The 26,437-nt window shown below is 44.3% G+C and overlaps 1 protein-coding gene across 19 annotated transcripts; it reads left to right on the top strand.

Annotated features, from left to right (window-relative positions):
* Positions 1-340: 340 nt before the first annotated feature.
* Positions 341-25,938, top strand: PCBP2 (poly(rC) binding protein 2). Of its 19 annotated transcripts, none has more exons than XM_080994763.1 (15): positions 342-496; positions 2,841-2,978; positions 3,444-3,467; positions 3,562-3,594; positions 4,117-4,233; positions 6,186-6,317; positions 8,222-8,350; positions 9,177-9,251; positions 11,040-11,126; positions 11,943-11,984; positions 13,134-13,206; positions 13,578-13,616; positions 14,676-14,728; positions 17,707-17,876; positions 20,862-22,948. In XM_080994763.1, exons 2-15 carry the CDS (start codon positions 2,910-2,912, stop codon positions 21,190-21,192), a joined length of 1,374 nt encoding a protein of 457 aa, XP_080850889.1. In that variant the 5' UTR covers positions 342-496; positions 2,841-2,909; the 3' UTR covers positions 21,193-22,948. The 19 variants fall into 19 exon arrangements, with proteins under 19 accessions (XP_080850896.1, XP_080850889.1, XP_080850878.1 ...); XM_080994752.1 differs by having other exon boundaries at positions 14,673-14,728; XM_080994760.1 differs by lacking the exon at positions 20,862-22,948 and adding an exon at positions 25,552-25,938 and having other exon boundaries at positions 343-496.
* Positions 25,939-26,437: the final 499 nt, after the last annotated feature.

Below are 26,437 nucleotides of genomic sequence, written 5' to 3'. Positions count from 1 at the left end.
GTACCTCGCCGCTCTTTCGCTGGGCGACGCTCTAGCCAGCGCCCCCGGCTCGCTTCCAACGGCCCCCTCTCTCTGGTCGGCATTGCAACGTCCGCCGGGGAAAAGACGCGCTGGCCGGGGCGTCTCTGTCGTTCCAGCGCGGAAGAGGTCTGCACGGGGGAGGAGAGGGGAGGGCTCTTATCGTTTCCGGGTCAAGGCGGGGTTGAAATCGCCCCGCTCTCCAGCTCCCCCTCCCAGACCCGCCGAGGCCGCCGCCGCAAGAGCAGCTGCCGCAGCCCCTTCCCGCTGCCCTTGCCCTCCTCCCGCCGCCGCCATCCCGCCCGCCCGCCCCGGCTCTCTCCTCCTCCCCTCCCCCCGTCCCGCTCCCTCCGCCCGCCCCGGAGACCCGCGCACCACCCGCCCTCCCTCCTCCCGCTCCCCCCCGTCCCGTCCCCTTCCCCGCCCCAGCGAGGGAGCGAACGAACGCGTGAGCGGCCGGGCCTAGCCACCCCGCCAGGTAAGGGCTTCCCACCGCCCCATGGAAAGTACTCGTCTTTTCCCCCCCTTCTCCTCCCCCCCCCTTTCCGAATCCCCGGCCTCGAGTAGCTGCGCTCTTCCGCCAACCCTGCGCCTCGAGCCGGGCCGGGTCGCTACGCGAGCCCGAGGATGCGCTTGCGGCCTACTGCGGCCGGGTCCCACCCGAGTGCGTGTGAAGCGCCTGGAGTCGGTGGGTGGGGGGAGGGGTGGCGCTGTTGCTGCCATTTGCGTCTCGGGGAGGAGCGGGCCCCGCGTGGAACGCGGCTGAGGGGGGGCGCGCAGTGGACTGGATGGCTGCGTGCGTGTGTATGTATGTAGTTGGGGGGGCGCTCTTGCTGCGTCACATCGAGCGGGATGTGGGCCCAGGCCTCTTGCGCGCGAGGGAGAGTGATGGCGGGGGGAGGAGGAGGAGAGGGGCGGGGATTTCTCTTTGAGCGGGGGGGAGGAGGAGGAGGAGGTTGACGCTAAGGCGGCCGGCTGTGAGTAAGAGAATGGAGGGAGGCCTGGCTCGCGGGCCCAAGCGCAAGGCCGGCGGCCGCGGCGGCAGCAGCAGCGGGCGGGCGGATCTCATGGCTGGAGCGGGCGGGGAGCGGGAGGGGTGGGGAAGAGAAAACAGGACAGTTGCGTCGTGTTATTTCAAAACGCGTCCCGCCAGCTATACAGCGCCCCCTTCTTACTTTTTTTCTCCCTCCGATTCTTTTTTAGGCAGCTCTTCTCCACTGGCGGAAAGTCATTGTGAGAACTTTGTAGCGGAGCTTTAATAATAGAAGTATAAAAATTAAAATAGAGCCCTGTTTCTATTAAACTGCCCGGTGGAAGGAGATTTTTTAAAATAAAAAAGTAGTTTTCGTATGAGGATGTGAGATCCGTTTAATATACTCGTTCCCCTCACCCTCGACCCCTCTACGAGTCTGAAATAGGTTTGACTCCAAACTTAGTTGGTGCAAGGTGCAGATCTGCAAGTTTATAATTGCTCATTAGAGTGGGCAGCTTTAGGGTGGGAGGTGGTTTGAGACCTTGGGGAAGGTAAAATACTGCAAATAGGAACTTCACTGGTAACTTAAAGAAAAATTGCAACTTTAGGCTTCCGGTGGTTGGAGGATTGGCCTATGTGGCTTCTTTATAAAACCAAAATCAGTTTAGGGTTGACAACCTTCCTTTCCATACATTTTGACTTAAAATCGATGACATGGTTCAAGGTGTTATTGTAGGTAGTAATCCCTGTAAATAAATTTCCTGAATATTGGAAGTTAAATGGATTAGTTGAGATAAATAAGAATTCAGTGTTTACATTGTTAAAAGATAGGTACCAACTTGCGCAATGTTGCAGAAGCAGCAAACTAGTGGTGACTTTTAAGAGTTAAGTCTTTTATTTGGATTTTTGCTTTTTGATCTTAGATTAGTGTTAAAAATTATTTTATTATCTGATTTATAGTTCTTTTAGAAGAAAAAAGATTTCAGCTTGGAAGTTGCTTGCTGTTATTTTTTCTCTTCATATATATGAAAGAATGACTTTTATATATATGACTTTCACTTGCTTTGAAAATGACATCATGTTCTCTAATGAGTCAATTACCCCTAAGCCTACTTAAAAGGTGACTTCCTGTCACTGTTCAGTAGTATGGAAAAAACACTCTGCTCATGCTTAAAAGCTGTTACTTTACATGGTTAAAGTTAAGTTTCGTGGCATGGGTAATGGGGTTCTTGTTACTTATAGTTGACAAAAAGAACCATGAAGTTCAGCAGCAGGCATACATCTTGTCAAAATAGACGGATTTTGAAAAAAAATAAAAATAGTGCAGATGAAGCTGTGAAAGTGACTGGGAAGTGCGTCTGCTGAAGCTATTTGTAGTTTGCTGAGCAATGGAACTGGAAACTGAAAGTGACAATTGATCTCTATCTCTCCTTCTAGCAAAGGAAGGAGGAGGTCAAGTTGTTCAAGGGGATATGTCTATTCTGTGCCATGAGCGTTCAGGGGATCGTCTTTAACCAGTAGTCTCCAATGGGCATTAACACATTTGGCTACTAAGTACTACCTGACCAGTTTGTGAATAAACACATAGGAGGTGTAAACTTCTGCGCATCAACTGATTAGTGACAGTAAGCACATGCAAATCTGTGGCTTTGACAACTTGTCGGTGACAGTCAACTGGGCCTATTCCTCAGATTAAATCTAATGCAAGATACATGTAATGCTGAGGCCTGTACAGTGTGGAAAAAAGAACAAATACAGGACACCAAAGTGTTCAGATATTGCCAGAAAACAGTATTAATGAGTTAATTCTTGTGTGGCGACAGTACAAGATAATCTTTTTATTTTATAGGTTGATTTTCCTTCCAGCGACCAAAGATTTGACCACTTTCAAGCCTGACTTAACTGAATACAGCTCAAGATGGACACTGGTGTTATCGAAGGAGGTTTAAATGTCACACTTACTATTCGCCTACTTATGCATGGGAAGGTACTTGCTTTTCCTCATCTTGGTTGCGTCAGACTGAAACTAGGTCACAGTAAATGCCTTGGAAAACCCAGTTGTCTGATCAAATTAAAACATCAGTTTGCTCTTGGCGTACCATGTTCTTTGTAGTAGAGCGCTCAGTTAACCCCAGTGGAGAATATAATATTGTAATACGTTGGTTGGGTGTGTCTTGGAAAAACAACCAAGCTGCCTCCTTAAAATATATTTAATTAGAGATTTACAATATTTTGTTCAATCAAATATAAAGCTGCCCTGAGCACCATCTAGTAGGGAAGCTACATTCAACTTTTAAATGTCCAAATTTGCACTGTTAGTTATGCAGATGAAGGCTTGTTTGTACGTAGAGGGTGGGTATAAGCCGAATATTGTCTATACACTGAAGGGTGGGCTTATATTGGACTGTCAGAATGATTGAGAACTACATATTTCTTATGTTTGCTGTTTCAGGAGGTTGGAAGCATCATTGGGAAGGTGAGTGGTCCAGTGTAATTATTATATTCTTTCCTTAATTCAGATTAGTGACAGTAATAACCAGTTTCTCTTTTTTCTGTGTGTTTGTGTGTAGAAAGGAGAATCTGTAAAGAAGATGCGTGAAGAGGTAGGTTCTTGGGGATAAGAGCAGTGAAAACAAATCAAGGGAAAGTTAAATATGGCAATAAGGGGCTCCTCACCTGGTAGAAACAGTTTACTGAGGCGATAGCAGTCAGTTTGAAAGAAAAGACGTTATTCCTACCCAATATCTACTTGAACATAGCAATTTATGACTTTCCAAAAAACCCAACCAGTCAGCTATTTGTATCTCAACTTCTGAAAGCTGTGTTTATCAGTTTGGCAGTATCTCTACTAGGTACTTCTGATCTGCCTGATGCACTAAAACCTGCAGCCTTATCCTTTGCATATTTATTTGGAGTAAATCACAATAAATTGATTGAGCCTTAATTCCAAAATAAGTGTGCATAGGATGGCTGTCTTACTAGAAAATCAAACGGTGGTGGGAGGAAGAGACAGAGTTAGAAAGGGGAGTCTCCTTTGACCTGCCTTGCAGAGGGTTGGGCTGAATGGCCCTTGGGGTCCCCTCCAACTCTGATTCTATAACTCCGTTCCCCTCCCCCCCTTTTAGAGTGGTGCTCGCATTAACATCTCAGAAGGGAACTGCCCAGAACGGATTATCACTCTTGCTGGACCCACTAATGCAATTTTCAAAGCATTTGCTATGATCATTGACAAACTGGAAGAGGTATGTGACCCCCCCCCCCTTTTTATGGGTTGAATAATGTGTGTTCCATCTGCTGTTGTGTTGGAGGTGATGATATGGACCCATCGTTTCTGGCAGTATTGAATGTGGTTACCATCTTTACTGCAAACAATGAGAAATACAAATGGGCTTTATTTACTCATACACCACATTTTGTGGGAACATGGAATTTCAATTCTACACAGTGGACTCTAGGACTCCATTGAGTAGAAAATTTTGGAGCATGGGGATTAATCTTGATAATTTGGTAGTATAGCAATGGAATGGCTGTCTTGATTAAAACAATTTGATCGTTGCTCAATAATATAGAGAACTTCATATCTTAAAGCATTTCTCCAAGTTCGGCAAATAGTTCACTTTTTATGTTGCTCAGTTACAAGTTTACTGCCAAATTTGGACTGGTACAATGTTCCAAATTGCAATTGGTTTTCAGTTGCCTTTCAAATTAGTAGCTTGTTGAAGTCATCATTTACTTAGGATCTTATATTTTTTGCAAAGTTCATTCGCCCTGCTGTTTCATTAGAACACTATAGGAATAAACAAAGTTTGAAGCATAAGATTGACTTTCTGGCAAGCTAAAATAAGTCTAGCAAGATGGGAAGGTACTTCTCTAGTGATATCTCTTAAAGCAAAATGCCTGTTCACTTAACCGCAGCTGTATGATTTGTGGTAAGCTGTGCCTCTTTAAACTTTTGAAATTCAGTGCTTGAGCATTAGCAGAATGTCAGTAACCCGAGAACACTTTTTGCTTCCCTACCTCCCCCACAAGGTTCGAGCTTCTGTCCTTGACTTGTGAAAGATGGTGTCTTATTGCTCCTGGCATGGAGATTTGCAGCTTGCTTAACAGAATAGCTGTTGCAGCTATTGAGTTTAGATGCTTAGGCTGTGCTGTTTGTAAGGCTTACATCATAGCCAATGTATGAAAGATACTGAATATAAGCTCTGGCACTAACAGAGGGTTTTTGTTTCTTGAGTGCCAGGCCTTCATGAATGTTGTGCAGGCTTGGCTCTACTGAACCGGTTTAGAGTTGACATCTGGCTGCAGCAATTTTTTCACTTTCTTACAGTGTAGAATGATGGACAGCCTCTGGGATGCAGAGAGTATCTACTCTGTGGATTTTTGCTGGATAGGAGCTTGCTTCTAGACACCCACTGTATTCATGGTTCATGCTATAAGAGAAATCTCTGGAAAAGTACATGGGGGAGTTAATTAGCTAGCCCAAGGGCACCATAAAGTATATCTCCTTATTAAGAATATAACTAAGCTTAAGAAAATTGTACATGTTCCAGTTCATGCTCCCAAGGTGGCTTATTAACAATTAATGAGCATGCTTTTTGCATTCTACTCATACTCCATCAAGGAGTTTATGGTGCAGGAAAATTGAGTCATCAGGATATTGTGGAAGAACAAGGTGAATTAAGCAGTTTAGCCATATTTTAAATTTTTTATCAATACAGCTTCTGGCTGTGACTATATGAGAACAGTTTCCTAAGCAGAAGCGGTTGTGAACCAGAGGTTGCCAGTGTTTTGGGGCCTGTGGGCACACTTGCAAACCGGAAAAACTGTTGTGGGCACTGTATACCCATCACAACCAAGCACACATTGTGACCTATTCTATAGACTGCAATAAAATACTTATTTCAAGCCTAATTTCAATGGGGGAAGGGGGCCTAGTGAGCAGCAGGGAAGGCTACTGTCGGCACATGTGCATTTGCAGGCAGTATGTTGTGAACCCTGCTATAAACATAAGTGCTGCATAGATAACAAATTGATGGACTATAATGATGGCACAAATACTTGGACTCTTTGGTCCTCTATAAAGTGAATGCATTGCCGGAACCTCACATTTTTGGTATCTTGGGCATCTTCATTTTGAAATTTCAACCTCCATTTGAAATTTTGATAGTTGAAGTTTGTTAACTTGTGCTTTCAGGACATCAGCAGCTCAATGACCAACAGCACGGCTTCTAGCAGGCCCCCCGTCACTCTGAGACTTGTGGTACCTGCCAGCCAATGTGGCTCTCTCATTGGAAAAGGAGGCTGCAAGATCAAGGAGATAAGAGAGGTGTGTACTTAGACTTGTGAAGTTTGCGTGTGTTACAAAATGCTACTCGTTCCCCTTCACCACGACCCAGCCCTGTGCCAAATGTATTGAGGTTGAATGCCACACATAGACTCTGCGTCATCCTGCTTAATACAGCTGCTTATATTTAGTGCTCATGAAACTGAGACGAAGAGCGGCTGGAGCCAAGCGCAGTGGAGTCAGGTGCTTTTTGTAAGTTTGTGTTCCCCTTTTGGTCTCCCGTCCTTTATCTCCAGGGTCAATTTATTGCCAGATAAGCGGCAGACTAAGACCTTTAAAGAAGTTGAGTTATATGCAAGGCTGGCATCTGGGATTTGTATTGACCACATTACCTAATCAGTCTCTTTCCATCCCCCTTTCCAAATTAAATCCATTGGTGCTATGAATGCGAAGACATTGGAGTGTTAATACTTCAGCTACTGTATCAGCATAGAATAACTATTAATATTCACCTTTGGGGGCCCATTTAGAGCTTTTCCTCCATGTATCTTGGTTGTGCAATATTTCTCTCAATTTGAGTCTTGGGAGAGACCTTAGTTCTATTTGATTGAAAACCCTCATTTTAAAAACAAATGGCTGCATGGGTTGAAACATTTCAGAACAATAAATATGTCTACGTGGCATATTAAGTGGTATAGGCCAGGTTAAAACTTTACATAACTGAATCCTCAAAAATATAAGTTACTCTCCAAAGCATAGGAGAAGGCTACATTTTCATTATGTGCTTCAGCCCATCCATGAGTGTTTAGGGTGGAATATAATGAATTCTGATTTTTATTGCCCATTTCTGCCTCTTGCACCACTTTAAAATTGAGCTAGCCTAGAAATAGAGATTTCATTTTAGCTATCCATTTGCAGTTGGTTTCAATTGTCTTGACTACGTACTCTGGGCAGAATGCCATGTTGGTAAGCACTCCTACTTAACGTCAGCTGCAGGCCTACAGATACCAATTGCCAGTTCAGCATTGCTGCTGTGGCAAAGTGTTAAACATAGGTGAACTATTGTCTCCTAATGTTTGGCCCTGGTCTCACAAACCTACACTAACCTTTCCATTTGATTAGGATTGTATCCATTATGGAGTTTGCTTTCTCTGTTCCCATCCTCCTCCGCTTAAGAGGAAAGAAGAAAGTTATTTTTGGTTGGCTTTCAGTCTTGAAGCCCTTCCATTAGTTCATTTCCTGCCTCAACCAAGGGTGCATGCCTCTCTCTTCTCCTGGATAATTCCCCCCATAGGCTTTCTTTTCAGATTTATTCCATTCCTATATCTTCCCTTTATCTAAAGCTCCTTGTTCCTAAATGCAAAATTTGCCTTTAACTACTACTATCTTTTCCCCACCTTTGTGGAATAGAAAGTAAGCACTGTAGTGATAGGACTTGTGGGATTCTTTCCCTGTGGCTGTCATACAGGATTGAATGATCCTGTCTGACAAGTCCAGTCTTCAGTAACAATGGTGCCTGCAAAACCTTGTATTTACCTCCTAGCTTATTTATGCAGCTTTGAGAGCAATAATAATAATAATAATAATAATAATAATAAAAAATTTTATTTATATCCCGCCCTCCCCAGCCGAAGCCGGGCTCAGGGCGGCTAACAACAATAAAACAATACAAAAGTACAGCATAAACAACACTCTAAAATCATTCATTATAAAATTCATTAAAATTCAATAAATTTGTCCTCATGAAAGCTGGACTTCAGGGGCTTGTTAAGAACACTGGATAGTATGCTGGAACAGATCTTGTGATTTCTGTAATGCACTAACTTCTCATGACTAGTTCTAAATCACTTTGGAGAAGAAGCTAAGTTATTGCTATTTGATTGTGTCCTTCTGTGAGGCCACTAAACATGAGGCTGGAAACCTGACTTGGTATTTTTAATCTTAAGAGCACGGGGGCACAGGTCCAGGTGGCTGGAGACATGTTGCCCAACTCAACTGAGAGAGCGATCACCATTGCCGGGATTCCACAGTCCATCATTGAGTGCGTCAAACAGATCTGTGTGGTCATGCTGGAGGTGAGTAATGGTGGAGTGACCTGGTTTATTTAAGATGCGAGATTAAAATGAGTAAATGCACACACAATGCACAAATAAACGAGAGAGGCTACAGAGGGATTGTTGCTAAAAGCTTTTGAGACAAGCAGAAGGGATTGTGGATTGTGGCCAGCTGCTTTCTAGATTTGGAACAGTTGCTACAGGATTCTTACACCGACAGCTGCCTCTCCCTAGTAGCGGTGTAGTTTTGGTTTTAAGTGATGCGAAGGTCACTGGATATTTTCAAAGAAACCATTGGTTCTTAGTGGGTTCGTGTCCACAGTATTTCCTGGAAGAGAACCATCAGAGCCAAGTCAGTATAAAAGCAGTTTAGGCTGCCTGAAAGCAACACCTGCAGTACAACTGAAGGTGCACTTGGAGGTATCAATCCTTGATCTAATGTGAGCAGCTCACAAAAAGCTCAGATTGGTGATTACTTGATGTAACAAATAACTGCAGTCTGATTCAACCCGAGACCCTGCAAAGTGGTCTTGTGCATGCCCCTCCTTTTGTTGTAGTGGCTTGACCTTCTGCCCACTTGCCCATGACACCTCGGCGAAGCCTGCCTTGCACGTCTAGAACCACAGATGTGAGAAAATTGTGAAGAAATCGAAATCAATGCTTTGTGTCTCGGATTTTGATGACACTACTGCCTCCACAGCAGTGCCAATCAAATGAGGAAGACTGTGAAGTGGGTAGCTCATCAGTTCAGACAGCTAATAAACTGACCCATATAGCTCTGTGACAGATGCTTAACCAGAGTCTCTATAATTAACCATGTTTTTCCTCTTACTCTTTTATAATCTAGTCTCCCCCAAAGGGTGTCACCATCCCCTACCGACCCAAGCCATCCAGTTCTCCTGTCATCTTTGCAGGCGGTCAGGTAAGGACATTCCTCTTGTTGGGCATGGGTTGGGGGCAATAATATAGTAGCCTACCAAGCTTCAACACTGCCAGCACACATCAAACCACTCTGCATGCTTTATCACCTGTGCTGCCCATCTGGCCAGCATAGTGCTACCTCTGCTGCTTTGGTTTTGTTCTTTGGAGGCTGCTTTCAAATGTTCAACAGGCTCTGAGGTCCTTTGGGAATCGTAGTCAGCAGTGTGGGTTGGGGGAGTTAGCTGGAATTTGAAATTTGCTTCAGATATAAGACCACAAGTCAGCCCACAATTTTTTCTGGCCTTCAATTTAAGACAGTGTTCAAATTAGTGGCTGATCGCAGTAGGCTTTGAATTATTCTGAACAGTTGTTCTAAAGCAGCAGGGGCTGAATAACGAGAAGGACAGGTGTTGGGAGAACTGGAACCTAGAGGATTGGGAATGTGAGGTGGAGATATGGCTGATAATCCTATGATACTGAATCCAAAATTCAGAACATTCTGGAATTACTTCCTTTTACTAGATGGTAATGACTTAAGGATGATTTAAATGCTGATTGTTAACTAAAATTTGGGGAGGACACATTAAAGAGATGCCAAATAATACTGGATCTGACTCGCTTCCCAGTGCTATTATGTAATTGCTTCCAGTACACAGAAAGGTTGGATACAGATGTGTTAAATTTTTGTTAAAACAGCGCATTGTTGCGGCCATTGCAGGATGGGACTTCAGTCTCTCAGCTTGCTGGAATCCTGTTACCGTTACCATGGATTTCATTGAAACGTGTGCTTGAGTGGGCTGTGCGAGTTCAGATAGATCCTACAAGGCATTTTAAAGTTGTAGCTGGACTTGCAGATACTTGCAACTGTTTTAGGCAGATAGATCTCACGTGAGGTTGAAGCATGAGGGTTTGAGAAGCTAAAGCCTCTCAGAACTTCATGCCCAGAAAAGACTTCTGCATAAGTATGTGGAGTGGAGTCGGAACACTCTGGGGACTTTGTCATTGGACTGCTTTTGAGCACAGTGCCTCAATGCCCACCTGTATTATTTTTTTTAAAGAAGGCTATACCAACAGTGCAGAAGCTTCAAAGTGAGTTTGGTGGGGTGAACTAAGCAAATATTTGCAAGCCTGTCTAAGAGCCTTTTTGGCTAACGGGTGGGGTATAATTGCTGTAAATGCTGGCTGTGAAAGTGAAAAATGGCAGAGCAGAGTGTTAATGGATAGTTTCAGTCAGTAATAGAAATTTAGAGGCAGCACCTGGACAGGGCTGGCTGTAGTTCACCCAGTGCTTATACATTCACATGCCACTTATATTGGGCTATCTGGCTGATACCTCTTGCTGGGGGAAAGGTGCTGTCGTGCTCTTGTTCTTGCCTCAATCCCTTCCCTTTTCTTTCCTGCCCCATTCATATTACCTACCCTCCCAGAGGCTCTTGACAGCTTGCTAGGCAGTTAATTGGCAGTGGAAAGGCACATGGGAGGTTACTGAAGATATAGTGGCAGAACCTCACTTGCATCCTGAGGTTGGTCTTGTGGCAGGTTAGCCCTGTTATGCCTTTAGAGAGCAAGACTCCTTTTGCCTGTGCAGGCCCCCCTGCCCCTGAAGGTGCCGGCAGTTGGGAAATCTCGCATTGTCTGGTGCTACTGATGTGACATGAGTTGGAGTAAGCCAGCGTCTGTCTTTAGTACAGGTTAGCCCTTGATCAGAGTAAGTTTTATATGACTTTGGTGTTGGCGAAAGGTTTTGGATTGACAGCCCTGGAGACTGAAGTCCTCTATTTATCCACAGGACAGGTACAGCAGCGGCAGTGCAAGCTACCCCCACACCGCCCCATCAATGTGCCTCAACTCTGACCTGGAGGGACCACCTCAAGAGGTGAGAGGGGAGTTCAGTCTCCATGGCCCATTCAATCCTTGGCCTCTTTGAGACTGCCAACAAGGGTGGCAAGACTGGTGGTGGCGGCTTGTGCTGTGAACTCCTGTTCATTGGGAACTGGATTAAGGCCACCAAACACTACCTGGCAGGCCAGTAGTCAGCCCTGCAGGTGGTAACTGCTTCGTCAATTCCAACCTGGGCTGCACTCCCCCCCGCCCCTGGCCTGCAGGTGAGAGACTTGTGCCCTCAAAGCCTCACTTAGTGTTAAGCAAGTCCCCATGCAGTGAGTGCCTTGCTGGGTCACTTCAGTAGGCTAATCCCCAGAACCATCATGTTTGGCTGCTTCTCTCTCCCTATTCTTCCAGATGCATTTCTGCCATCCAGCACCTGACTGTAGATTGTCCACTGCAGGTTCCTAGGCGTGTGGATTGATGGGGTGACTTAGTGGGGTGGGGATGAACACCCAGCTGGTTCCTCTTAGCTTTAAAAGCAGTTGGAGGCATAGGAGGTCTGGTTTGGAGTATGCCTAGGGCAGGAGGGCTTGTAGCACTGTCCAATCCTCCACTACACAACAAATCTTCACCAACAACCAGCTGCTAATACTATAATCCTTTTTGTGGTGGGGACCAGTTTCCCTTCTCACACTACGCACACTAGCAAATTCAAGCAGCCCCCTTAAGAGAACTGCCTGCCTTCAGGCTCCCCACCAACAATTCTCCCCCCTCAGCTCTCTGGCTTCCTGGCTAGTTGAAATCTGTCTGTCACTGGGTGGCTGTCCAATGGTTTTTAATAGGACTGTTTTCCTCCTTTTTGTAGGCCTATACCATTCAAGGACAGTATGCCATTCCACAGCCAGATGTAAGTTTTGTTTACACTTCTTGTCTTGAAATCACCCCACTTCTCCCTTCAAAATTTCTCCATGCTTTCTCAACAAGCAGCTTTAGAAGTCTGTTTTGATTTGAAGCTGAAATCTGACCAAAAACGATCCTCAAATTTTGTTCAGCACTTCTTTGTGTAGCCAATCTTAATCTGTCCTTTTTCTGCCAGCCTGTGACACACTTGCACAGCAAAGCTTGGTACACTTTTCCAAGTTTCAGTTCCCCTCTTCCCTCCCAATTTGATGTAAAGCCCCCCAAACAAACAAAACAAAACTCCATGGTATACTGTCATTGTGGTTCTTGGTACAGGGCATAGGGCATCTTGGTGTAGTGCACTTCACCGTGGTGGTGGAGGAGAGGCTGGCCTCAGACTTCTGCTTTGCTTTTGTCTCCAAACATGATACTCTGCATCATGTATAGTCACTGTGCAGGTGTGGCTAGGAGGTGGTGGGGCTTTTGCTTGGGGTGCCTTTCCTTGGCACGCTTTCTTCTAATAAAGCCATTAGCTATCTTTGCTTGATGTAAAAGGATGTTTTTCCTTCTTTACCCAAACCTTCTGGTATTTGAGCTAGATGCAGCACTTGCAGCTTCTCAGTGAAAGATACATAGGGATTTGATCTCTGCTCATAGCATGTTTAGATCAGGCAAGGGTGGGGCTGGGGTAAGTAGGTGTAGGGGAGAGAGCTAGAAAACTGCACTGTTTAATACTGGGGAGAGCATCTGACTCCATTCTGGTCACTCCTCATGATATACCTCTCCCCTCCAAATGCTTGACAGAGTCCTGCATGGTGTAGTCCCAAGCACCACTGCAAACCAGCCTCTGTGTTACTTTGCCTGTTCGTGCTTGTCTCCTAGTGTTCGTCACAATTCACTGCAGATGCCTTCTGTTGAGCCAGGGGACTCTTGAGATGGGTGTTGGCCTCACGCCCCATGGTGCTTTCCTTCTGTCTGCACCCATCTCTGCTCAGGGAAGCGCTTGCACCTTAACCCAGTTTTCCCTCTCCCGAACTCCTGCCCCAAGGGGCAGCACCTCATGCTCAGCTTGCAGTGTCTGTTTTCCTTTAAATTGTATGCTAAGCAAGTAAGCCTCCGAATTTCCTAACATCCGTCTTTCTCTCTTCCTTTCTAGCTGACCAAGCTGCACCAGTTGGCAATGCAACAGTCACACTTTCCAATGTCTCATGGCAACACTGGATTCAGTGGTATGAAAACTCCTCCTTTCTTGTAGAAGCTACCAGTCCAAGAGTCTTTCTTCACTTGGCCTTTAGTGCAGATGCTTGGCTTAAGCGCCATTATTTTACTTATATATATATTAAGAAATCCATAGGTAACCATGTTGGGGTGAGGGTGGATTTCGCTGCCCTGAAATGAGATCAGATTGCTTATTAGGTAGAGTCTTCATGTTGCTTTCCTTCCCTCACCCTTTCAACAGCTTTTGCCAGTTACCTCTTGCCTTCCAGCTGCTGCGATCCTGACACTAGTGCCAAATTGTGTAATAGTTTGTCTTGTGGCTGAAAGCCTGATAGGGCTTCAGCTAGGACCATCACACTTACTGTCCCTTGTATCTTGACAGGCGTTGAATCCAGCTCTCCAGATGTGAAAGGCTATTGGGGTAATGACTGAAAAAAACAAACAAACAAACAAACCTGTAGTTAACTCTATTGTGTGTTAATACTGGTGGGAGATTCTTTCCCAGGCAGCAAATTCTGCTAACCCATATAGTACAAAGGAACTGCAAAGTAGTGTTAGGTGCAAAGGCCAGGCTTATTAAACCTTCCTTCTCTTGCAAAGAAATCTAGCTGGAAACTGTTGGAGAGCAGGGCATAATAGAATGAATGAAGTGTCTTATTTCTCATTTAGTAACCAGTTCGTTTGCTTGTGAAGGTGGTAGGTCAACCACAAGTGTTTCTATAAACAGCTACACTGGACCAATAAAACTAAAGGTTGGACCATGCTTTTTGTGGCATTACCCTTTCTCCATTTTGGTCAATGCAAATGTGTTCCTCCACTTCTTGCGATGTTTTTGAAGCAAGAAGAACATTGACATACAACTATAAGGCACAAATGGGAAGATGAGAATGCATGTTTGTTTGGGGGTCTGTCTTTGCTACAGCTTTGTAGGACTCTGTAAAAAGGTCATCCTGGCTCATTTGTTCTTTCTTTATTTGAACAGAGTCACTACTTCACCCCCCACCCTGGCCGAATAAAAACCATTCTGTTGGTGCTTGCCTTACAGCCAGAGGGTAGAGTTTACTATTGTGCTGTGGCGTATATCGCAGCAGAGCGATCATTGCAACTTTTAAGACAGAATGATCTCCCCTCTCCCCATGCATTGCTCTGGGGGTTATTCCCACCCCTGTGGCCAATTTCAGGGGTATATGCAGATGAGGGGGGAGAAGCCCCACTGCTCAAGGGGAATCCCTCGTGCATGGCTTGTGCTGACGGGGCTCGTTAGGTGAAACCTGCCAATTGATTTTAACCCTGGTGCTTAGGAAGAGGGGCTTGGATTTAACATCTTGCATCTCGCTCTTCTCCTGTTTGAGAAACTCTTCAGGTTAGCAGTTTTTCCTGCCGCAAATGCTAGCCTGACCGGTCTGGCCTCTGTTCAGTGCCCGCCCCCCTTGCAGGGCCTTTCATTAAACTGGTCTCGATCTCTTTTGTGTCTCAGCAGGTTTGGATGCATCAGCTCAAACTACTTCTCATGAACTCACCATTCCAAATGATGTAAGTATTTTTCAGAGATGCAGAATTCTAGGAAATGGTGGCTTGCAGATGGGATAGAGTGCAACTTTCAGATGGGCCTAGGCTCCGGCGCTGCTTCCAAGAGTCCTGCGGCAAGGAGTTACAGCACTGTTCCTGTCCTACGCTCTGGACAGCTGCCCTCCACGTGGAGGGACAAAGCAGAGTTCACAGCACTGCTACACTTGGCAAGGACTGTAATACTGCAATTGGACTGTAATACCATAATGGGGACACCCAGGCTACTGCCTCTTCTGTTTTGAAGGAAGCTCTTGGGTTAAGATTCCTGACTGTAACCTGAAATGAGAGAGAACTTTTGTACTTTCTCATTGCAGTTGCACAGGTTAATTGAAACAGGTGGAGGGATGCAGGATGTGCAGCCCCTCACAGGGCGCCATGTGGATTCTTGTGTGGTGAAATCTTGAGCATACAAATACATAGAAAACTGGGTGCAACCAAATCTGATGCAGCTGGCAGCAGTGCATGGGCCTCTCTGTGCTCTTGGGAGAGCATCGCAGATGAGAACAATTGAAACAATACAATGGTCTGTTAGATTTTTGCAGGCAGTTTCACGGGGTTACTTCAGGCCACCACAGAAGTATAGAATCATAGAGTTGGAAGAGACCACAAGGGCCATCGAGTCCAACCCCCTGCCAAGCAGGAAACACCATCAGAGCACTCCTGACATATGGTTGTCAAGCCTCTGCTTAAAGATCTCCAAAGAAGGAGACTCCACCACACTCCTTGGCAGCAAATTCCACTGTCGAACAGCTCTTACTGTCAGGAAGTTCTTCCTAATGTTTAGGTGGAATCTTCTTTCTTGTAGTTTGGATCCATTGCTCCGTGTCCTCTTCTCTGGAGCAGCAGAAAACAACCTTTCTCCCTCCTCTATGTGACATCCTTTTATAAATTTGAACATGGCTATCATATCACCCCTTAACCTCCTCTTCTCCAGGCTAAACATGCCCAGCTCCCTTAGCTGTTCCTCATAAGGCATCGTTTCCAGGCCTTTGACCATTTTGGTTGCCCTCCTCTGGACACGTTCCAGTTTGTCAGTGTCCTTCTTGAACTGTGGTGCCCAGAACTGGACACAGTACTCAGGTGAGGTCTGACCAGAGCAGAATACAGTGGCACTATTACTTCCCTTGATCTAGATGCTATACTCCTATTGATGCAGCCCAGAATTGCATTGGCTTTTTTAGCTGCCGCGTCACACTGTTGGCTCATGTCAAGTTTGTGGTCAACCAAGACTCCTAGATCCTTTTCACATGTACTGCTCTCAAGCCAGGTGTCACCCATCTTGTATTTGTGCCTCTCATTTTTTTTTGCCCAAGTGCAATACTTTACATTTCTCCCTGTTAAAATTCATCTTGTTTGTTTTTGCCCAGTTCTCTAATCTGTCAAGGTCGTTCTCTAATCTGCCCAGTTTTTGCCCAGTTCTCTAATCTGTCAAGGAAGTAGCCCAAGAAAAGGCTCGAGTGCCTATTTGGACCTTAGTGAATTTGTGCTCTGTTTGCACAGATTTACTTTATGGGTGGTTATACCACCAAGCTTTTGTTTACAAACAAGGTATTAGGTTCTGTTCTCTGGGTAATATTGTTACGGCAGTCTGTAGAGCAGAAGGTAGTCTGGTAGTCTAGCGACTGCTGGGAGTGTTGTGAAGCATGTAAGATTTCGCTTTCTCTAAAAAGAGACTTCCATTTTAACAAAATTGCATTTTATATATTTGTTAAATTTGTAAGCCACCCTATACCTGTAGATTTCAGGGTGGTTCACCACATAAAATTACAATATAAAAAACACAAAATACATAATAAAAAATAAGAACAAAGCAAATCAATAATCCTTCCTCTCACAAGGGAAGGAGGAGTGTTTTCACCTGGTGCCCAAATGTGTATAATGTGTTTGATGTGTATAATGAAGGCACCAGCCAGACCTCTCTGGGGAAGCATTCCCCAAACGGAGCCACTGCAGAAAAGGCCTGTTCTTTTGTTGCCATCCTCTGGATCTCTCTTTGAGGAGACACATGAAGATGTCTGGGTCCGAGTAGGTTCATATGGAAGGAGATATGTACTTGGAATTAAGACTTTAAAGAGATCCTGAGTATAGATTTGACTTCTAAAATTTAGGTATTTGTGGATGACTGGGGATTCTAGTAAAGAAAAAAGAATGCTGTAGGGAACAGTCTTAATAGGTGAACTTCAGATCCAGAAAAGGGACTTTCACGAGTTGTTCCTATAACAAACAAAAGTTGGAGAAGACAAACTTGATCTTAGACAGGCAACTGAATTTTTATTAGAGTTTTAAGTTCGATTCCCCTCCGCATTTTTAGGTACTGTGGAGATAAAATGTTTCCTAAGCATAAAGGGAACTTGACCAGACTGATGATTCTTTTCTTGGTCTGCAGTCATGATTTTGGATGGTCTCTCAGATTTCATCTAAAATGAGTGTTCTCACCTTTTCCAGAGCAAGCGGACTGACAAATTCAGATTGGCCACAAATAATAGTATCCAGAGTGTCTTAGTGGTGCAAAGCTTGTTTTCAGTACAGCTGCATCAAGGATAGAGAAAGAACAATTGCAGTAGAAGCCTTTCAATCTGCCTTTCATTCAGAGTCTAATGTGTGGAAATCTTGAGGTTCACAGAGAACAAGCATGTGAGCATAGTGTCTGCAATATGAGATAATAAATAAAGAGTTGTCAGTACAAATGACTCTTGCATAGATTGGCACACAGATACTATGTTTCTTTGGAAATAACCTGAAGTATCATTCTTGAGTTAACAAATGTTTACCTGATAGTGAAAGCACAGAAGTAGGCATATGCTAATCAGATAATGAGTTGGAATTTAACTAGCTTCCCAGAGGTTAGGCCTGTACTTGACCTGAAAAGAGAATAGCAGGACAAAATGATTATTTTGGAATCCTAAGCTCCATTTTGACCATTATCAACTTTTGTTTCTCAGCTGATTGGATGCATCATTGGGCGTCAGGGCGCCAAGATCAATGAGATTCGCCAGATGTCTGGGGCGCAGATCAAAATTGCCAATCCAGTGGAAGGATCTACTGACAGGCAGGTTACCATAACTGGATCTGCAGCCAGCATTAGCCTGGCTCAATATCTAATTAATGTCAGGTAAGTCTATTCAAATGGCATGCTGCTTGGTAATGCATGTATGAGTTGGCAGAACTGGGGAACGTGAAAGATGACTAAAATCAGGGCAACATTTTGAAAAAGGCTGTTTCTCTGAGCTGAAATAGAACAAAACCACCTTTTTTCTTCCCACTTCCCTGGTGCAAAAGCAGCCTGTGCACCAGACCTATCCATTGACCTTCTAGTAGTTGGTATGGAGGAAGGAGAATAGAAATAAATGGGATATGCAACGCTCATTCCTTGACAGCGCTTAGGCTTTTTACTAGAATATTTCTGGTTTGTTACAGAGCCAACCAATATTGCTTCTTGAAAGTCCTGTGTCTACAACAAGGTAGACTAAATTGGAGTCTTGCTGCTAAGCTGAGCCTGTACAAAAATAAGATGCTTAACTGTTCCTTTAAAAAACCCAGATACAGCTGGTGCCTTTTTTGAGATCTGGAAGCTATGCAGCCCAGTTTACTGTAGTTAATAGAGGAAAGGGAAGAATTGGGACTGCCCCAGGGGTGGAGCTTTCTGCACTGCAAAGGCTGCAGCAGCTCCCTTTCTCCCTGAGTACTCTTGCTAGCAGCAAAACCCTCAGCTACGGGCTGCAGCAGTTCTCTGCAGCAAACAGTGGCTGCTCCTTGGGCCCTGTCCTTAAAAAGCCTACTTGGCAAGAGGCCCTCTGCAGCATTTGAGCAGATCAGATGATCTCATAAGGCAAAAGTGAAAGCATCAGCTTAATGGAGAGCATTGACTTCAATAATTAAAAACCCAGACATGAGCAGCTGGCATTTCATGTCCTAGATTTCTTCCCTCTCTTTCCAACGTAGCTAAAGTGTTCATTGCAGAATGACAGGTCAATGATTAGAATCTATGGGTTAGCTTCTGGCTCCAATGCCTTACTTCTGTAATGTAGCAAAGTTAGGCTTGCCTATGAGCTTTCAGCTCTCTAAACTGCCCACTAATGAGTTAATGCATTGCAGGGGGCTGGATTAGATGACCCCTTGGCTAATAACAAAACACAACATCTGTACAAGTAGGTGCTCTCCCAAATACGTATCTGCTATGATTTTTAAAGCAACCCTGCTACATTTTCCTTGATCCTTTGCCCTGAGGAAGTTGAGAGCACCTCAATTTTCAAAGAAGTGGCCATTTGGGATGCTCAGGAAATAGTTGATTTCAGGTTAGTTCCCCAGCTGTACCAGTCAGAAACTAGGAAGTTTCTGCCACCAAATTTGAAGTTCTGTGCAGCATTCAGTGACTTGCTGCTTACAGATAGCCAGTTTCTGCAGTTGAGAATTCCTTCTTGGAGGTGCACAGACACAGTATTTTTGCATTGTGGTGGCAAGCTGCAACCCGTTAGCTATACATTGGTTGATATATTATGGCCTGCAAGAAAGAAGACTGCTATGTAAGCGGCTAGATGACACTTGGAAAAAATTGTGTGTAAGAGAGATTGCTAATAGGTACTCCTCCATTCTGAACTCCTTAAGGGCTTAGGGTATTTTTATAGTGTGTAAAAGCCTAAATGCTGTACATAAAACAGGTAAAAAGAGTTTGCTTGCAAAGTTACAGTATAAAATATTGAGGGGAAGGGAACTGCTGTATAAACAGCCATCCTTAGGGTTTCACATTCTGTCATGCTGACCAACTGTCCTTCAAATCCTGTCTACTTGATGTGAACTGCTAAATGTATTTTGCAAGAAATCCCAGGTTGTCAAGGCTGGTTCAAGCTAGGAGGACCAGTCATTTCAAACACCAGATTCTGGAGCATATAGGTCTCAAGATGGGGATAGAGTGTGGGTCATTTTGATGATACTGATGATATTGCTGCTTGTGTTCAGCTCTTACTGGGCTGCATGTTACTGGTGTAACATTGGTTAAAATTCATTCAGTTCAGAAACTCATTTAAGAACAGTGGTCATAATCTCAGTGTTCCGGGCATTCCAAGAATTCTTTTGCCAATTTTCAGTGGAGCTCCTCAAGTGCTCTGTTGAAGCTTAATCCCATGAACAAATGAAATTGTGGAAGATTGCTCCTGAAATTGCTATTCAAATAAAATACATGGCTCTTTTCTTTAGAAGCAGCCTACATTTCCACTTGCTGTAGTTCAGTACGCAGGAAAACCTAACTGAGAACCACAATGTTGTATCTGAAAAAGATGTGCCTACCATCTGCAACCTCTTCCTTATTCTAACACAAATAAAGCCTTCCCTTGGGTGTTTGGCTTGTTTTATTCATTTTTTGAACCATTTTTTAAAACAAAAATTATCCTCTGGCTAGATGAGGAATAGCCTCCCCTGCTGTTTATTGACTGTAAGGATGTAGAAAACTGGATTGTGTTAAAACCTCTGACAGTTGCACAAAGGGTTTGTTCATTAAGACTTCCCTGATAATTACGGCAACCTTGGAGTGGAACACAATGCACTGTTAGAATTCGTTTGCTACCTAAATGCATATTTTGAATACTGGCAGGAGCTACAGCCTGCCTGCATTAAATCTGAAGGGACAGCTGCATGGGCAAGGGAGGGAGGGAGGGAGAGTGGTGTGTTGCAAGATATTGTCAGGAACAGATAGGATTTCAGCTACATTAGGTTTAGTGGCAGTTCTCTGCAGCTTCAACAAAATGTGTGTTGTAGTTCAGCATTGAAGCAACCAAGTTTCTGCTTCTGGAATTGAGGAAATCAAAACCTGGGGCTGTTATTCATAATGGGATTGGGATTGGAACTGTTGTGTAGGCTGGGATTTTTGTTTTGTTTTGAGGGTGGGGTGGGGGAGTTATTAGTGCACCATGGTACACCTAAGAGAATGTTGAGATTCCCTTGCAGTCAGCATTCTCTCCCATCCCACCTTTCTTCTGGCTATGCTGTTTCCAAAGCTTCCCAGATTAGTTTCATGCTATTTAAGCTGTTTGTGTCCTGTGCTTTTTGTGTGGTGTTCCCATCCACCCACCCGTATTTTTGTTCCTTTTTTCCTCTGTTACAGTTTAGAAAGCGCTAAACCCTCCTCCCAGGCAGCCTCCGTCACGATCCCCGACCACCTCAGCATCAACCTCTCTCAACCCTCCACCCCTTCTTCTTCTTCCTCCTCCACCACCACCCCCTCGCTTGCGACAGCGGGGGTCTCCGACGCACCCTCCAGCCTCCCCAACCCTCTTCCGACCGCCCCCTGTGTCTCCAGTCTGCTTGGCATGAAACCCGTCCCTCTCCTGGCTCTAAATGTTGTGTCTGCTGCTAAGGGTGCCTCCACCACCTCAGCTGTGCCATGTGTTACTAACAAACTGAAAACGGAAAAACAGAGATTCTCTCCTTACTGAGTGTCTGCTTGTGGCCTTAGAGGAACAGCAGATTGCTTTTCAGCAATGGGGATCCCATAGAGGAGACTTGGAAGAGCTTTTTTAAAAACTTCAAAAGAAAAGTGAGCTTTGTGATTCCTTTAGGATGGAGTTTCTTTTTGCTGGCAACCTCCACTAGGTCAAAGACAATTGAGCAAGTGTATTAATCAGTTTGAGTCCAGTAGTGATCTTGATTATGTAGCTTGTAGCTGTTGCTTTAGTAGTTTTGTTTGCATTGTTACATGGAATAAGGTGGGTGGGGAGGGAGCTGGGTGGGCAGGGAATGCTAGGGTCCGTTAACAAGATAACTCACTTGCAATTCCTTGGTTTAAGCTGTGCAAAGAGGCTACTTTGGCCAAACCTGTCTCAATGTCTGTCCTTTGTAATAAAGCTGTCATGGTGAGAACATGCACAGATGTGCCTGAATTGGGACCGAACTCTGACCACAAGCCGGTTGAATCTGACATTGCACCCCCAGGCTAAACTCTTTTTTTGAAAATTATCTACACTACTGCACTGCACTAACACCATTATTAAGTATATAAACTTCCCTATGGAGGCTCTGATACCTAACACACAATTGTGAGGGTGTGAGCTGTAATGGTGCTGGGGGCGGGTTCAGACCCTGAATACTATTCCTGCTCTTGTACAAACTGCCACTTGCCAGTGTACACAACTCACCTGCTCAGTAGAAAAAGTAAAATTCTTTGTGTGCACACCCTTCCCATGTAAAAAACTGCAGCAGACCTTTAAAAAGCTTGGGAGATTCTGATACCAATCTTTCTCCACACCCAAGACTTTTATTAGCCACTTAAGAGAGTGAGAGAACCTGGAGCAACATACACACTGTAATGAACAGCTGTGACAATGCTGCAGGTGTTGCTTTCCTTTATGGCATCTTCTAAAATAGCACTTGAAACCTGTTCTGCTTTCTGATACTTAGTCCTTAGAGGTGGATATTTCAGACACCTATAGATGTGGTTTTAGAAGCCCCTGTCTCCTGATGGCAAAATAGGCCATCTGAATGGATGTTCCCTCCCTGGCGCATGTATTCTGTATTGAGAGGTGATAATCTGTAGAGGCTGGGCAGTTGGCTTCACTTGTTCTGGTCTTTCAACTTGGGCTTTTGAGGCCAGCAGCTGCCTGTTTCCTCCACTAAAGGCTATTTAAAAGCCGTGTGGGAAAACCGGGCAGACAAAACAGATAATGCAGCAGGATGATGTGCTGTTGTTGAGCATAGTACGTGCTCATTCTTTCTGTCTGCACCTAAATTCACTTGATCTTTAGCCTGGGGTTGTCACATGAACACTACAGACACTTCCCTTTTTTTTTGAGCTCTCTTAGACTTTCCAAAAACATAATAATTCAGGCAACATTGAATAAGAAACGGTGACAGCTGGAACTGCTAAGAATCTTGTGTTATCCTTTGTATTAAAAGAAAGTTACTAGAACAAGTTTGAAATGATGACTGATGGCTTGATTCTGGGGCTGCACTAGTTAACTCTTTGCATCCAGGGAGCTGGGAGGGCCTGGCCTTATCCTATCATAGGGGACGGGGAGGCCATCAACTGGCTGACTTAATGCAGTTCTGTCAAACCCTTTTTCCTTGAGTAGCAGAAGTCTTTTTTAGTACTTTGTTTCTGCAGTTTGACTTTCACAATTGTAACTTTTTTAAAAAAAAAACTGTTCTGCTCTGTAGTGTAACCACATAAAGTAAAAATTGTCCACTCTTAACCAAGTTTTTGGGCTGGCCGTCTTGTTTTATAGTGTTCTGTAGAGGCTGACTTAATGGGCTTTAATTTGTTCTCGACTAGCAAGTCTGGTTATGTGTTGTCCAAAAGCTATTTGTTCATGCAGCACTACCACTAGCCAATGGTGTTGACGATATGGAGCTCCAAGTGGTGGGAAATTGAGATCAGAGCTTCGTTCATGTTCCCTTTTTCTATCCAGCTGGCATCCATGTGGGCCTGTAATAACCCTTAATGTCTATTAGCTCTATGTTGAGGTAGGCAAAAGGTGTTCCACTGTCAAATTTTATTATATCAGAGGTACACTAAGCATATATTACTGAACTGGTTTCCCAAGAATCCTATGAATGGTGTGTCCACTCTTGACATCTTTTAGAATCTTGCCCTTTCCTCCCATAAATTTTCACTCCCATGTGCAAGTGGTTGCTGGGGGATATTGCAGAGCCCTTTCAGAGAAATGCAAATAAGTTGATCTCCAGCAGAGACTCATTCAGTGAGCCTCTGAAACAAGCTGCTCTCTGTGTCAACCTGATTACTTTTGTAGCCTCATCCATGGATTCATGACTTGTCCATTTCTTGCAGCAGAAATCTTCAGTTATAACTTGATTTGCTAGTATCTTGCTTCAAGACACGTCAAGTAAACACTATTTGCAGACACAATGTTGGGCTCTATGTGTTCGCTTTCTAGTGCTCCCAGTAAAATTGTCATTCTAAAAGAACCTTATGTAAATTTCTCCCGGATTGGCAGAATTTATGCCCTTACCCCAAGATACCCCTTCACAGTGAGCACCAACAGCAAAGGTTTGGTTACCTTATCTAGTTGAGAGATGTTGACCATAAGCCATCACAGCACACAACGCACATGCTTCTCTGCCCTGAAATGGGCAGAATTGGCATTGAGGAAAGGTTGTTTTCTTCCAACTCCACTTAACAAACCCCCTTCCTCCTGTTCTTTACAGGCAAGGGGTCAGAGAATCTATATAACTCTGGTCATGCTGCTAAAAGCCAGACAATACAAATGCACAAATGCTGGTTCATGGGGAATAGAGTACCACACCTTTTCTCTTAATTTGAGGAAAGCATTTTTGCTCATGTATTTCTGCAGTTTTTGCAAAACTACACTATGAGGATATGTGTGGGGTGGTGAGATGGGCCATCCTGCAGACTCCCTTCCCAGTTCTAGAAGAACAGCGTACAAGCCAAACTGCAGCACAACAAACTGCACAAACTTTTCCCACCATAAGCTATTCTTATTGCACCCTTGAATGGTTCTACCCTGCCCATTGGACTGTCAATTTCAGCTCTTTGGGGCTTCTTGGTAGTCCTTCACATTCTAAAAGAAGCAGAAGAATCTTTAAATGATCCGGCCACATGGGCAGGGTCTGATCATGAGGGTCTTTCACACCGATAGTGGCACAATCCTTTGGGAAAGACCTGCACAGTTTGGCTGCACCCCTGGGGTTGGATCATCTTAAATATTCTCCCAGCAGTGGAGGAGCTGCTTGTGGATGCACACACCTTGCAGAGCTAGGAGAACCTATAGAAAGGGCAGCTAGTTTGCCTTGGAACATAAAAGGTAAGTTTCGCATAGCTTGGCTCCACCTCTTGGATAAGATCTCAAGTTCTTAGATAACTTGAATTGGTTGAATTGTAGTTGGGCCTTGAATGCTATTGAACGTTGGTTTCTGTAGGCCCTTGTGGGGTCAACTTGCAACAGTCCAAATGTGGGAAGGGGTGCTAGTGGAAGTCCTCCTTTAAAGAACCTTGTGTATCAGGGATTTATGCAGTCCCCTCCCCCTGCCCATCCTCCCATCAGCAGTGGACAAAAATGTGCCTTTGTGTTAATGCTGGAGTAGCAAATTGATCGCGGAAGCACGGCTTATTTAAAGCCTCGTGAGCAGTGAACTCATCTGATCAGAGTGACGTGGCTTAGAATATGGTAAAACTTCATAGGCTGAATAAAATAACAGCGGCTTTGGGCTTTAAGCATCAGGCAACTGTAAAAGTTGTCTGATTTAAAAATTGAACCATTTCTGGCTTGCCTTTTTTATTATCTGACTCTGGTTAATTCTTTCCTTGCCTGCTAACTATGGAACTTAATTGCCTAACCATGCATATGTTTTGGTGGCTTCCTTCAAGAACAAGACACTCAGACACACAAGGCAAACTGAGCTACAGCTTGCATGCTAGCAGCAACAGAGGCCACTATGGTGTGCCTACTCCTAACAATGCTCTGAGTGAGAGGAGATCTGGTGACTGCCTGGCCCAGCAGGAAAGCAACATTCAGGAGCCACTGAACATTTAGGACCATCTAAAATTTACTGCAGCCGCACATACTTTGAGGATAATATATTCCTTCTGGGCATCTTAAATGACAAAGGGGCCTTCCGGCCCACTGCTAATCTACAGCTGCTTCTATATTGCCTGGCATGGTGTGGGCTGCGCGGGGCATTGGTCTGTGAGTGATGTGGGTTTGTTCTGGCTTTTGATTATATCATACGTTTGGGGTTTAAAATATTTGTAGTACGACTGGGTAGGATTTTGTCTTAACAGAATTTTTAAAAAAGGCCTTTAACCTTTGTTCTCGTTGTAGGCTTTCTTCGGAGACTGGTGGAATGGGAAGCAGCTAGGACAATGCAACCGCCTCACTCATTACCCGTTTCTGCTGTTCATCCCCATGATCCATCTGTGTAGTTTCTGAGCAGTCAGCAATTCCAGGTTTTAACTAGTTTGTAAATTTTCAGTTCTACATGCTTTACCCATCCACTCATGATTTTTTTTTTTAATTGCAGCATTTTAATTCCTTTTCTCTGTTCAGCTGTTAAAATGCTGATTCATATTTTAGTTTATAAGCTTCTCCCCCTTTCTTGGCTCATGAAGTTTTTCTGTTATGTCATGAGATGTAAGAGTGGAATTAATACATTTCAGTTTAGTTCTGTAATGTCAGAAATTTTTCAAAAAAATAAAAAGATGGACTGGAGCTTTTTTCCTTGTGAATAGAAAATATTGTGGTGCTCTTGAGTTTTTATAGCTGGCCTTTGACTCTGTGACTCCGTAAGGCTTCAGTAAGCTGCTTTGCTTGGAAATGCTTAAAAAAGGTCCTGCCATGGTGACCTGTATGGGTTTGAGAAGTGACTGCTCCTAGCTTTCTAGTATTATCTAAAAACCCCTAGAGAAGTGGGTTAAAAGCCGCCTTCTCACACTGGAGAGGGAAGGGAGGAGTAAATAAAATATGCAAAACATGTTAGCCCACTCCTCTAATGCACGGGACACTAAACTTCTATGAAAACTTGTATAACTGCTGTATGTTGGAAGTTTCCTCACAAAATCTCCCTTCCGAGTGAGCTCTGTTTGTGGGGGCCTGAAACTCTTCAAGCCACCCAAATACCTAGGCTTTCATTTGGAAGCTTGGGGCAGGCTCTGAGCTACGCCTCTATTACTGAAGTCGGTTTTTATTTTCAATATGGGATGCAAATTGA

This window comes from Podarcis pityusensis (genome assembly GCF_964106645.2).
Source record: "Podarcis pityusensis genome assembly, chromosome: 2".
NCBI classification, from domain to species: domain Eukaryota; kingdom Metazoa; phylum Chordata; class Lepidosauria; order Squamata; family Lacertidae; genus Podarcis; species Podarcis pityusensis.
Note: the sequence above shows the minus strand (reverse complement) of the source record. Positions and strands in the feature narration are given on the sequence as shown.